We start from the raw sequence: 14,542 nt of genomic DNA, 5'->3' as shown, positions 1-14,542 counted from the left end.
TATTTAGTACAGTGGAATCATTACACGCAGTTAGTTATGTAATGTGTGCCGTCTACGAGTGTTGTGTGACGTCAGACGTTGAGCGTTGATTTACATGCTGTAATTCTGTCCGTTGCAGAACCACACACACACACACACCCCACAAACCACACACACCCTTCACACACTTCACACAATACCAGTTTGCCTGTATGCCCCTATGAGCCACAGTGCCTGTTACTTTTTTGCCAATAATTCAGTAAAGCAATCAAAACTGAACCACGTCTTCCCTCCTGTGTTCTGACCGACACCCGGGGGCGAAAAGAGCATAACCATCCGAGCGTACCCCCTACCAGAGGTGGGCAATTCCGGTCCTCGAGGGCTGGTGTCCTGCATGTTTTCTATGTCACCCTGTTGCAACACACCTGATTCAAATGGTCAGATAATTAGCAAGGTCTGCAGAAGCTGGATAACAATCCTGATCATTTGAATCAGATGTGTTGCAGCAGGGAGACCTATAAAACATGCAAGACACCGGCCCTCGAGGACCGGAATTGCCCACCTGCCCTATACAGTCCTCAAGTTCCCCAACAATAGCGGTAGCAGTTTGCATTATTTTATCGCAATGGTTTTCCTAATTCAGATTTGTTTCCTACTACAGTTACAGTTAGGCGTCGCTTTGATGGTTAATGCAGTTATTGCAATTTTGTTGTTTTATCACAGTAGATTGGTGACCAGAAGCCATCCATTTACAAACGTGATTGCACTTTAGTTTACATATTTAAATGTTCAGATATTAGGATGTAATAGACAGTTTTTGCATGATTTGAATGAGGCAAAATAGCATGCTTTTTCTCTCGAATATATTGTCATAATCATTTGTTTCAGATGTACTGTAATTATTTTCTGTATAAAAATTAAATTTGATGTTCGAAAGTCTTTTTTCAAACTTGAGTCACAAAGTATTTTTTCAAATTTTAGTCTTGGAAAAGAGAGGGTCGTCTTATAATCAGGGTCGTCTTATATTCGGGCCAATATGGTAAACCTGCCAGCAAGTAGGTTATGTTCACAGAGTAAGTTACCGCAGCAACCGACCCAGCGTTTAAGTTACCTCTCTTTCTAGAACGGTTGACTTAAAGTTTCCCTCATTTCCGGGGTACTTCACTCAGAGTTTTCACATAACCCGCTTTGTGGAATACCCCCTTGGTCTGCACTAAGGGTTGGACATGCTTCCCGCTTGCCTGTTGTTCTCTGGAACTGTCAAAACTGACATTAAAAGTCGTGATGGGTCCGGCAACACCGATGAGTCGGCGCATGTGTCGAGCTCATAGCGCGAAGCCCCGTGTCGGTGAGCGTATCGCTTTAAAAAAGCCACGTGACCGAACGAGCAGCAATGTAGTCTGTCAAGGAATCGTGCTTCAGCTCTATTAAAGGAAGCGCATTGTCATTAGGGTGTAACTGTAAGGGAGCAGACAGTACAGCCAAGTGCGTAGCGACAGAGACTTTATTGTGGGGAAAGATGGGAATAGTGGGCGCTGGAGCGGCGATCTGGCTGAGGCGGACAGGCACTTCTGCGAGAATACCAAAATGGTTAAGCGAGTCAGGCTTACAGGAAAGGATGAGCGAAGCGGCATCACGGGACAGGATGACACGCGGGTTTGCGCTGGCAGCGCTGATATAGCGCTGTCCATGAGGCCGCGACAGGTGGCGGCGATTCCGCTGACAGGAGGGGCGTGGTCATGTCGCAGGTGGTGCCAGCACGTGACAGGATCTGCTAAAACAATATCTGACCTTTTGCGGTTCATCCTCGAAGTTATCAAGAATTATGGAGCAGCCCCAAGTCAGATATTGGGACAATCAAAAGACCCACTACACTGCACTCCATCCTTATCTGTGCCGTGTGAGTGTGTGTTTTCAACGGCGGGAGAAATTGTGTCCAAAAAGCGCAACAGGCTCAATTTCAAAACATTGGAAAAACTTATTGTTTTAAATAAACATGAGTAAAAAACAAATCTCAGTGCACAAGCATCCTCTTTAACAACACGTTCACTTAGATTTACATGTTACAATACATGCTCACATTATTGATTGACTGTAACTGAAATAAAATATATTTTCAATTTAAATGAATATATGAAACAATACAATATAAAATATAATTACCTAAATTAATTAATGTATATACTAGGTCATCAAATCAGTGTCAGTCGTGTCTGTCCACTGGGTTGCCTGTAGTATTTTTAAGGTCCAGCGGGTATCAGCAGTCAGCGACACAATATCGACACAGTGTCAATACAGTTTGGCAACGTGTCGAAACGATTCATGGACCCATCACTAATTAAAAGTCATTAGCAGCGAGTGCTGCGCTGCGATTTGGTCTAATGAGTTTAGATGCTAACATTCTAATGTTAGCACGTCCATGGCGTTTAATTTGACGGTGCGCGCGCGTGCGTGTATGTGTGTAGGCAGTCCTTATGGCCAACATGAGTGTGGTGCAGGAGGGGGCGGAGCTTCTGCAGCGGGCTCAAGTCAACTTGACCAATCAGCTGCAGCGTCAAGAAGGTAAACTGGCCGACGGGAGCGAATGAGGGGCGGCTGCGGTAATGGTGTTGTTTGCATCCAGAACACGTGGAGGCGATGCAGCACAACTTGACTCAGAGCGACCATCTCGTGGCAGTTTGCTCCAGCCTGAAAGCGGCCGCCGACAACCACGCCGCCGCTGCACACATTCAGACGCGTGCTTGCGAGGTCAAGCAGGTGTTTCTGCGCAAACAGCTGTGAGTTTCCACACGTCACACCTGAACGAGTTGCCATGGAAACGATCTGCCAATCAGTAAGCTAATAGTGCCACCGTTTTAGCGTGCTAGCTCTGCTACCTGTTCAAAGTTGGTCTTTTGCTTGTGTAAGCAGAGCCGATTCAGACCTCCATGGGGCCCTAGGCAAAAATATGTGAAGGGTCCCCCCTAACTCAAGTCGTCCTGAAAAAGACCAGAGACACCAAATTTGACTGATTCAAACAGGGCTGGACTGGGAGATTTTTTCAGGCCAGGAGTCAGTTATGTAACCAGGCCACCCTGGCCTTGCCCACACATGCATGTTCACACCCACACTTAAATGCATGGGCTAGCAAAACGCATTTGTGCGCACACACATGCACAGAATCATTCTTTGGGTTTTGTTGTGGGTAGTACCGGAAAAACAAATCAAAATCTCTAGAATGAGAGTGAGCATAATATGCATAAAATGCTCCCCCTCCTCCTCAGTATCAGCATCTACACAAGTGTACAAATACGATAACAAATACAACTTTATTCAACAAAACATCGGGAGACAGACAGATTGCGTCCAGTCTGTTTATCTGATTATCTGTCAATCAGTCTCACACACACACACACACACACACACACACACACACACACGCACACACACGTACACGCACACACACCTACACGCTTACACACACACACACACGCACCCCTTCCTCTCTCTCCCACTCCCTCCTCCATTGTTTCGTTTGCAACGATATTTCATTGGCTAAACGAATGGCTAGTCAGCTGATGGATCTCAACTACTACAACTTTCGAAACAACAGCAAAACGTTGACAACAAAACACTTTTTCCTCTCTCACACTCTCTCCCCTGTTGATTCAATTGCACAGACTTAAGTTGCACAGGCTAAACGAAAACGAAACGGTAGTCAGCTGGTGGTTCTCAACTCCTACCTTTTAAAACAACAAACAGTAAAACGTTAACAATAAACCCTAGTTTACAACGCATTTGCGTAATGTATCAAAGGTCTGGGCATGTTTTCACTCTGCATTGTGCAAGATTTTCACTCATGTTCCATACGAAATTAACCACAGAATAAGGTCCAGTGGGTAGCCTAACCATAAAAAGAGAGTGGTGACGTTGCCTTGGTTACCTGACTACTGTTGTCTTTACTCATTGTCATAAGAACGCCTCTTTCTTTGCCCGATTTTAAAATGTTGCAACATCTTTGCGGCTACAAGTCCACGACATGCTTCTGCAAGCCATGCAGCGCTACTAGTCTACAACAAACGTCACAGAATCTGTTGAGTTTGAAACATTTATCTGAAAAGAATCTCACAGAGGCAGAAGATGTCTTCGACGGCCAGCGACCTCTGCAGAGGGGCGCAAACCAGACACACAGCAAATGTGGCTGAGATTCGCGCTCTTCCTCTAGTTTGGTCGTGCCTTTTATTGAGGGAAAAACAATGGGGCAAGTGTACATGAATGCATAGTTTCTTAGACAGGAAGGACATTCCACAATTCCATCTCATTACCACAGAACAACAGGGATACTCTTATGGACCTTATGGACAGAGCAGTATGGTCGTCTCATGACTTTAGCTTAACAAACACGTAGTCTTAGTGCCCCTGGGATGCATACCTCTGTGGCGTACTCATGACTTCTACTTAAATGAGACGTTTGTCTGCTTCAGCCATCCCATAACAACCTCATGATCTGTTCATGTATAGCTAACTATGGGGTTTATTGTATAGCTCGACTCACGACTCCAGTCATGAGCTCCTTAGCTGGCCATATGCCCCCAAGTCATTATGACGAGGCCAAACTGTCACATACTGCGGAGAATCTTGCACACATAAGTAGATACATAGAATCCAATGATAAAAAGTATATTTTTCCCAACAGAATCAATAAGGACGTCATGCGCGTACAGCGCAGTGCGCATACTGGCCGCGCCGCTACTGTGTGTAAGAATGTGAAGCTCAATATTTGAGCAGATGTGACCCCCTGCACTCGTCCATCACTACACATTGTCAAAGTGCACGATAAACATCTTGTCGTCCAAGTTAGCTAGTTGCACTAAATGTAGCAGGTCTTATTTATAATTAAAACCAATTTACCCAGCGAGGGTACGAGTTGATCTGGTGCCTAGGGTGTACACGGGTCGTCCGAAGCAACTTGACACGGTCGCGTTACTCGCCTTCACGGCATCCTCACAGTTGGGCATTATGCATATATGACATGATCTACTTTGCAGATACATAAAGAATGGGTCAAAGCACTAAAGCAACAATGTTACCAAAGTTATATTTATCGGCTTTGCGTATTAGTGTGTGTGGAGAGGACAGAATTTCACAAATGATTGTCTGTCATGTGATGCACAAAGAGGGAGCGGATAGGATACAGAATAGTTCACTGCTGAAAAAGTACACTTGCACAGCCCCCCAGCCAAGGATAGTTTAATGTACTGTTAAGTTTGACATGAGAACACTCTTTGCACAATATAGACTATTGAATATTAAAGTAATCGTGTGTGTGCGTGTGTGCATGCGTGCGTGTTCACCTGCCTATAAGGCCTTTTTAATTTCGATATTGTGCAATGAGTGCTCTTATGTCAAATTTAACAGAACATTAAACCATCCTTGACAGTAGGCACCAAATCAACTCGTACCCTCACTGGGGAAATTGGTTTTAAATTTAAATACCGTATTTGCCGGTGTATTAGTCGACCTTTTTCGATCCAAAATCGACCGAAAAAAATCGACCTCGACTTATACACCGAGTCATAAAATTTAACTTCGTATTCATCGCTTCAAATGTGATGGTAACCAAGGCTGTTTCTCATGCATCTCATTGTGCGTGGGTGTGCGTCCGTCAGGCTCATCAAACAGCGAGACACTGAATCATTATAAAGCGTTCATCGCATTAACACGCATCCTCAGCAACAATTTCAAATATTCTCACCTCAATAACGGACATCGAAAGCCAGGCAGCGATGATGACTGCTAGGGGGAAGCACTCGGTATTGAGCGAACGTGCGAGTCATCGCGCGTCAAGCAACGACAATAACAACCGGTACGTAAACATTCAATCGCCATGTCTAAACGAATGAAATACTCTGCGAAGTTCAAACTGCAAGTTGTAAACTTTGCCGAAGAAACTAACATCGAAAGCCAGGCAGCGACGATGACTGCTAGGGGGAAGTACTGGGTATTGAGCGAATGTGCGCGTCATCGCCTAAACTCCGACAACGTCCGCGCATCACACAACGTCAATAACTACCGAAACGTAAGCATTCGATCACCATGTCTAAACGAACGAAATACTCTGCGAAGTTCAAACTGCAAGCCTCAAGAAAGTTTGGCGTAAATGAGAAACTGGTACGAGACTGGAAATGCAATGCAACACAGCTAGCAGCGATGCCAAGAAACAAATGTGCTAATAGAGGAAAAAGCTGCACTTGAACAAGAACTTGTATGCTGGGTCGAGGAGTAACGAAAGTGTGGGTTCATCGTCACAAGAAATATGATTTGTCTGCGAGCTTTGGCTTCTGCTAAACAAAACAAGATTGCCGATTTCAAAGGAACTATAAGTTGGTGTTCACGATTTTTAAAGAGAAATGACCTTTTGCTACGACAAAGAACTAAACTTTCTCAGAAACTGCCTGAAGATTTGGAGGAAAAGATAACTCTCTTTTAATCCTTTGTAATCAAGATGAGAAAAAAAGAACAATATGACTTATTGCAAATTGGAAATATGGACGAAACACCGGTATGGTTTGATATGCCTACATCGAAAACTGTATCTGCTAAAGGTGAAAAAACTGTTCTCGTGAGAACAACAGGCCACGAAAAGTCTAGATTCACTGTGGTTCTTTCCTGCTTCTTTCAAGCTGAAGCCGATGGTCGTTTTTAAGGGAAAAACTCGACCGAAAGGACAGTTTCCTTCTGGTGTAGTAATTCACAATCATCCAAAAGGATGGATGGATTAGGAGGGAATCAAGATCTGGATAGAAAAAGTATGGAACTGTCGACCTGGAGGAATGTTAAAAACGAAAAGTCTTCTCGTATGGGATTCTTTCAAAGCCCATACAGTGGACTCCGTCAAAAGAAAACTTAAATGCAACAACACTGATGTCGCCGTTATTCCTGGTGGACTAACAAGTGTTGTGCAGCCACTTGATGTTTTTTTGAACAAGCCGTTCAAAGACAGATTGAGAGGAAATTGGAGTAATTGGATGGTAGAAGGCGAGAAGAAGTTTACTAAAGGGGGAGTCATGAAAGCACCATCATTAGAAACAATAACAGGATGGATTAAACAGTCGTGGAATGATGTGTCGCTGTCTACTGTGGAACGCTCCTTCAAGAAATGCTGCATTTCCAACGCTCTCGATGGGACAGAAGACGACCTTATCTGGGAAGAGGAGGAGGAAACTGAGGATAGAGAAGACCAAGAAGATGCCCTTTATGACGACAAACTAAACGAAAACGAATGGAACGAGCTTTTCGGAAATAGCGACGATGAAGACGAATTTTTAACTCTATGTACCGGCAATCACTTTATAATTATAACTTGTTGTTTCTTAACTAAAAATAAACCAGTTTCTAAGAGTGTTCATTGTTGTTAGTCTCTCGGCGCGTAATATCACAGGGTCATAAAGTAAATAATATTTAAAATGGCGTATAGATCGCTTGCTACAAACTCGCGAATTTGAAGACATTTCGTCAATAAATTTCACATATTTCTGATTGAATTTTGAAGTTTAATATAATGCAACAATTGAGCTCGAGTTATACAAAGGATATATCATAAAATCGTAAATTTCCGTCGAATTTTAGGGGGTCGACTTATACACTGAGTCGACCTATACACCGGCAAATACGGTAATACATTTTGTAAGCGTTTGAGCAGTGGTCCCCAACCTTTTTTGCGCCACGGACCAGTTACGTGTCAGAAATATTTTCGCGGGCCGGCCTTTATATAAATAAACAATACATTTATATAAATAAATAATACATTTATAATAAATACATAAATACGATGAAATTAAATGATACGACTGGCATAAAAACAAGTAGAAATGACATAAAAATAAAACTAACCATTACGTTGAATTAGTGGGAGCACTAAGCTTGTTTCTCAGAAACGAGCCGGTCCCATCTAGGCGTAATCGGAGACAATGATACCCAAAGTGGTTAATGTTTGTCTTTTAATGCAGGATGCTTGGTCTCCATGTCCCGAAGCAGTTTTAAAGGCTTCATTGCCTCATTAGCTAGCCTGTTGCCACATATTATGCAGAGTGGGCTTGGCGCGTCAGGTTCACCTGTGGCGATAAATCCATATTTTAAGTAGGACTCCAGAAATTTTCTTTTAAATGCAGCTTTCCTTTTCGTAGAAGTCATAGCCTCTTCTTCTTTCCCTTTCCAAAGAAGCTTTCCAAACATCTCTGTTTCTTGCTCATATTTGCTTGCTTCGCGGGCTCGACTGAGGTGACATGTCACGTGACCGAGACGAGCGTCTTGACCTGAACCGATGGATGTAATTGGGAAAGAATCGCAAATTTTTTAATATTTTTCAAAAGAAACTTTTACTCATTTTTGCTAGCTTTGTGGGCTCGACTGGGGAAACATGTCACATGACCGGGACGAGCGTCTTGACCTGAATTAATTGATCGTCGATAAAAAAAAATTTGGGGGGTTTTTCTTCTGTGCGGCTTGGCGGCCCAGTCCGCGGACCGGGGGTTGGGGACCCCTGCATTAGAGTGCATGGCTTGTAGTATAGCGGTAAAGCCATCGCCTTGACAGTGTTTTCTTATTAATTTGTGTCACGGGTTCACGCATTCTACTGTTGTATTTTTTCTTTAATTTTTGAAATGTTAAGGAGACGTTTTGTTCTGCGTGTTTATTGAGGAATTGAACAGTTTTGCAGTTCGACACTTATTATGTGGCTTGTGATGAATTTGTAGTCAGGAAACACAAGATTAATGAACTGGCTTTGCCCTTACGGCCACATCTGGATTCGGGGAGCCAGTACTTGGAAGCGAGTTGAACCGTGACATCGGGAAGCTATGGAAATCTTTATTCCACTTCGACTTGGTACGCATCTATCCAGTGACTTTTCCATCGTAATAAACTCGGTGAAATCTGATTTTCAGAGTTGACACTGGAATATGACCTTTGCCCCACTGTGAAGGGCTGACTCTCGGTTTGGTTCAAATTTTAACACAAAACCAAAATCCCGCCTTTGGCTTTAACGACACCAACAGGACAAAAACATTGCAAAATCATGCTAGTTTTCATTTTTGGGGGCGGGTTGAGTAGGTTTGTTCTTGCGTTTGTCTCTAGTTGACTTGTGTTGTTGTGTGTGTGCCCAATAATCATGGGCGCATTTTTGTACTTTTGCACTCAGGTTTGTGTGTTTTGCGTGTCTGTTTGCACGTGCTTTCCTTTGTTGATGCGCATGCTCGCATGTGCTCACACAGCGTGAAGTGTCAAAAGGCGGCAGCGGAAGCCCCTCCCCCTCCGCAGCAGAACCCGGCGCCACCTGAGTCCCGGTCCGGTAGGATGTGCACAGCGCCCACCATTGTCGCCTTGGTGTTTGGCTCCCGCCTCCTCGTCAACTGAGTGAGTGACACCTGCCTGCTCGCGCCATGATGATGTCATCGCGCCGACCGTTTCTAATGCGTCCGTGCGTGTGTGTATGTGTGTAGGGGAACCTGACGCAGGAAGCCGAGCACTGTGGTTCGATAATGGGTGGACCCTGGAGAGATTATACACTGCTGTACAAGAACACGCACACGCGCGAGCACACTCACAACTATACACACATATACACACACACACACACGCGCACACACGCACACGCACACACACACACACACACACACACACGCACACGTGTACACACACACACACGCACTGCCGTTTTTGATAAGATGCGGACACGTTACTGCCACCAGAGGTCGCCACTAATTAGCCGAAACCGTTGAATTCACGCTGAGTATTTATTTCAAAGCGCTCACTACACAAACTTGCAAGCTTGCACCTGTGTCGTCTCTCTGCTTCATCCCCAAGTGCGCTGTTTGCTCTCCCATCCCGCGCTGGGCTGCTCAGGGGCTGCCACAATTTCTCATGATCGCAGATAAGAATAGCCATGTCCCTACCGTGGCTAATAAAGACATTTTAAACAACTTTTGTCTTCTCATTGGACGGCGGCAAAATGTTTTACTCCATATTGGCACTTTTACGCTTCCATATTTATGTTCTTTGTCAAACTAAATCTGCCACGTTTGTCAAGAATAATATCAAGAATATTTGTTGTTCACCCCTCCGTGAGTCGTCACCTTATTGTGGTGGAGGGGTTTGCGTGCCCCTATGATCCTAGGAGCCATGTTGTTTTCTGGGGCTTCATGCCCCTGGTAGGGTCACCTATGGCAAAAGGGTCCTAGGTGAGGGGCCAGACAAAGCACGGCTCACCCAAGCCCAGGCGAGCGCCTGGTGGCCGGGCCTTCGTCCATGGGGCCCGGCCAGGCACAGCCCGAAAAGAAAACGTGGGTCCCCCTTCCCATGGGCTCACCACCTGTAGGAGGGGCCAAAGGGGTCGGGTGCAAAGTGAGCTGGGCAGCGGCAAAAGGCGGGGACCTTGGTGGTCCGATCCCCGGCTGCAGAAGCTGGCTCTTGGGACATGGAACGTCACCTACCGTGGCACCGTTGAGAGCGTCCTCACCAGTTGCATCGCTGTCTGGGGTGGTAACTGCACTGAACAGAACTTGAAGGCCCTGCAGCGCATAGTGAATACGGCTGGTAAGATTATTGGTGCTTCGCTCCCCTCCCTGAAGGACATTTACACCTCCCATCTCGCCCGCAAGGCAACCTCGATTGCGAGAGATGTGAGTCACCCGGCTCACTCTTTGTTTGACCTTCTGCCCTCTGGGAAGAGGTACAGGAGCCTGAGCTCCCGCACCACCAGACGCGCCAACAGCTTCTTTTGTTCAGGCTGTTAGGACTCTGAACTCGCTACCCCCTTCTGCGTAGCGTGCGGCACTGTTGCGCTATTTTCTGGAACGTCTGCTGTACGCGCACTTGCTCCTTTTTTTGCTCCTCTTATTTATTTATTTATTTATTTATTTATTGTGTTATTTATTCATTATTTATTCAGCACGCTGTTGTTATACTTGTTTACTTGTTTGTCTGTTGTGGGCCATGTCTTGTCACCGTGGGATAGGGGGGAACGAAATTTCGGTTTCTTTGTGTGTCTTTGGCATGTGGAGAAATTGACAATAAAGCTGACTTTGACTTTGACTTTGACTTTGACCTCTCCGGCTGGAAAGGAGCCCAAGCTGGTGTGTGAGGCAGAAAAGTTCCAACTAGACATAGTCGGACTTGCCTCCACACATAGTTTGGGCTCTCGAGAGGAGTTAGGGTTAGGGTCTCTTCCACTCTGGAGTTGCCCACGGTGAGAGGCGTTCAGCAGGTGTGGACATACTTATGTCCCCCTGGCTGTCCCTCCGCCTTCGGGTGGGTGGATGAGTTCTGACTGTTGTTTGTGTCTATGCACCAAACGGCAGCTCAGAGTACCCACCCTTCTTGGAGTCCCTGGAGGAAGTGCTGGAGAGCGCTCCTTCTGGGCACTCCATCGTTCTACTGGGTGACTTCAATGCTCACGTGGGCAATGACAGTGAGACCTGGAATGGCGTGATTGGGAGGAACGGCCCCCGATCTGAACCCGAGCAGTGTTCTATCATTGGACTTCTCTGCTCGACACGGATTTTCTATAATGAACACCATGTTCAAGCATAAGGGTATCCATGTGTGCACTTGGCACCAGGGCACCCTAGGCCAAAGTTCAATGATCGAATTTGTCGTCGTGTCATCGGATTTGCGGCCGCATGTTTTGGACACTCGGGTGAAGAGAGGGGCGGAGCTGTCAACTGATCACCACCTGGTGGTGGTTTGGCTCCGATGGTGGGGGAAGATGCCGGTCCGACCTGGCATACCCAAACACTGCGAGGGTTTGCTGGGAACATCTGGCAGAATCCCCTGTCAGGAAGAGCTTCAACTCCCACCTCCGGCAGAGCTTTTCCCATGTCCCGGGGGAGGTGGGGGACATTGAGTCCGAGTGGACCATGTTCCGCGCCTCCATTGTTGAGGCAGCCGACCGGAGCTGTGGCCGTAAGGTCGTTGGTGCCTGTCGTGGCGGCAATCCCCGAACCCGCTGGTGGACAACAGCAGTAAGGGATGCCGTCAAGCTGAAGAAGGAGTCCTATGGGGCCGTTTTGGCCTGCGGGACTCCGGAGGCAGCTGAGAGGTACCGGATGGCCAAGCGGAACGCGGCTTCGGCGGTTCTTGAGGCAAAAACTGGGGCGTGGGAGGAGTTTGGCGAGGCCATGGAGAATGACTTCCGGACGGCTTTGATGAAATTCTGGTCCACCATCCAGCGTCTCATGAGGGGGAAGCAGTGCACCGTCAACACTGTTTACAGTGGGGATGGCGTGCTGCTGACCTCGACTCGGGACGTCGTGAGTCGGTGGGGAGAATACTTCGAAGACCTCCTCAATTCCACTTACAGGCCTTCCATTGCGGAAGCAGGGCCTGGAGACTCTGAGGCGGACTCTCCAATCTCTGGGGTCGAAGTCACCGAGGTAGTTAAAAGACTCCTCGGTGGCAGGGCCCCGAGGGTGGATGAGATCCGCACGGAGTTCTTAAGGGCTCTGGATGTTGTGGGGCTGTCATGGGTGACACGCCTCTGCAGCATTGCGTGGACATCGGAGACAGTGCCTCTGGACTGTCAGACTGGGGTGGTGGTTCCCCTCTTTAAGAAGGGGGACCGGAGGGTGTGTTCCAATTACAGGTGAATCACACTCCTCAACCTCCCTGGTAAGGTCTATTCAGGTGTGCTGAAGAGGAGGGTCGGTCGGGAGGTCGAACCTCGGATTCAGAAGGAGCAGTGTGGCTTTCGTCCTGGCCGTGGAACATTGGACCAGCTCTACACCCTCGGCAGGATCCTCGAGGATGCATGGGAGTTTGCCCAACCAGTCCACATGTGTTTTGTGGACTTGGCGTTCAACTGTGTCCCTCGGGAGGTTCTGTGGAGGGTGCTTCGGGAGTACGGGGTGCCAAACCAACTGATGAGGGCGGTTCGGTCCCTGTATCACCGATGCCAGAGTTTGGTCCGCATGGATTCGTTCCCAGTGATGGTTGGACTCCGCCAAGGCTGCCCTTTGTCACTCATTCTGTTCATAATTTTTATGGACAGAATTTCTAGGCACAGCCAAGGCGTTGAGTGTGTCCAGGGACCTCAGCATCGCGTCTCTGCTTTTTGCAGACAACGTGGTGCTCTTGGCTTCTTCAGGCTGTGATCTCCAGCTCTCACTGGAGCGGTTCGCAGCCGAGTGTAAAGCAGTCGGGATGAGGGTCAGCACCTCCAAATCCGAGTCCATGGTTCTTGGTCGGAAAAGGGTGGAATGCCCTCTCCTGATTGGGAATGAGATCCTGCTCGAAGTGGAGGAGTTCAAGTATCTTGGGGTCTTGTTCACGAGTGAGGGCAGGTTGGAGCGCGAGATCGACAGGTGGATTGCTGCAGCGTCGGCAGTAATGCGGACTCTGTACCGGTCTGTCGTGGTGAAGAGAGAGCTGAGCCAAAAGGCGATCTATGCTCCTCACCTATGGTCGGTCACAAGCTATGGGTTGTGACCGAAAGAACGAGATCCATGATACAACCGGCCGAAATGAGTTTCCTCCGCAGGGTTTCCGGGCTCTCCCTTAGGTAGGATAAGGTGAGAAGCTCGGTCATCCAGGAGAGACTCCAAGTAGAGCCGCTGCTCCTCCACGTTGAGAGGAGCCAGATGAGGTGGCTCGGGCATCTCATCAGGATGCCTCCTGGACGCCTCCCTGGGGAGGTGTTCCGGGCATGTCCCGCCGGTAGGAGACCCCGGGGACGACCCAGGACGCGCTGGAGAGACTATGTCTCTCAGCTGGCCTGGGAACACCTTGGGATCCCCTGGGATGAGCTGGGTGAAGTGGCTGGGGAGAGGGACGTTTGGGAGTCCCTCCTAAAGCTGCTGCCCCCACGACCTGACCTCGGATAAGCGGAAGAAGATGTATGGATGGAAGGATGGATGGATGGAAGACCGTGTGATGATACCCAGACGTCAGACACGCCCCCCAGCTCATCTCGACGACTACAGAGATAGCTACGTAGGGCACAGGCAACCCGATAGGCATGGGCACGAAGAGGAGTGGCCTTCTCACCAGGAGGGAGCGGCCAAGATGACCCCCCCTCGCTTCACCCACTCTCCCTACACTGACCATCACGGGCGGGATGCTGACCTTCAGGAGACAGACCTTGTTAGAGTGGTGCCCACTCTAACTTATTTTGCAAGAACCACACGGGAGACAGTATGCCCTTTTAAACACTTGCAAGTGGAGAGTCATTCTTCGCTGTGCATACAGCAATGATTGAATTAGAGATGCACCGATCCGGCTTTTTCAGTTTCGATACCGATGCCGTGGCTTTGCGTATCGGTCGATACCCGATACCGATCCGATATTATGACTGACTTAACAAGCTACATAACTCTACATGTGGAAAAATAAAATATAGCATCGGGACAAGAGAATAAATAAATAGACTTGGTCAAATACAATAATCAAGCAATGTAAACATGTGTTCGCACACTTTCTCATACATTTCTGACAGTGCGGTCTGCGCGATGGCAAATTGTACCGTGGCTCCAGGTGCTCAAGTAAACGTCGGAAGCCCTCGTTTTCAACAACACTCATCGGTTGTCCATTC

The 14,542-nt window shown here is 47.5% G+C and overlaps 1 protein-coding gene across 2 annotated transcripts in view; it reads left to right on the top strand.

Moving 5' to 3' along the window:
* LOC148388041 (uncharacterized) overlaps positions 1-9,938 on the top strand; it is a 13,890-nt gene extending 3,952 nt beyond the window's left edge. The window contains exons 2-5 of one of the 2 annotated variants that reach the window (XM_088394896.1): positions 2,445-2,541; positions 2,603-2,756; positions 9,231-9,372; positions 9,459-9,938. In XM_088394896.1, coding sequence (XP_088251022.1) covers positions 2,445-2,541; positions 2,603-2,756; positions 9,231-9,372 — 393 coding nt within the window. In that variant the 3' untranslated portion in view covers positions 9,459-9,938. Of the gene's footprint in view, positions 1-2,444; positions 2,542-2,602; positions 2,813-9,230; positions 9,373-9,458 lie in introns of those variants that run through there. The other variant, XR_015862257.1, reaches the window with a different exon arrangement.
* Positions 9,939-14,542: the final 4,604 nt, after the last annotated feature.

Source organism: Syngnathus floridae, chromosome 13, assembly GCF_059516105.1.
Source record: "Syngnathus floridae isolate MCC-2025c chromosome 13, RoL_Sflo_1.0, whole genome shotgun sequence".
NCBI classification, from domain to species: domain Eukaryota; kingdom Metazoa; phylum Chordata; class Actinopteri; order Syngnathiformes; family Syngnathidae; genus Syngnathus; species Syngnathus floridae.
This window is presented reverse-complemented; position numbering and strand designations above follow the sequence as displayed.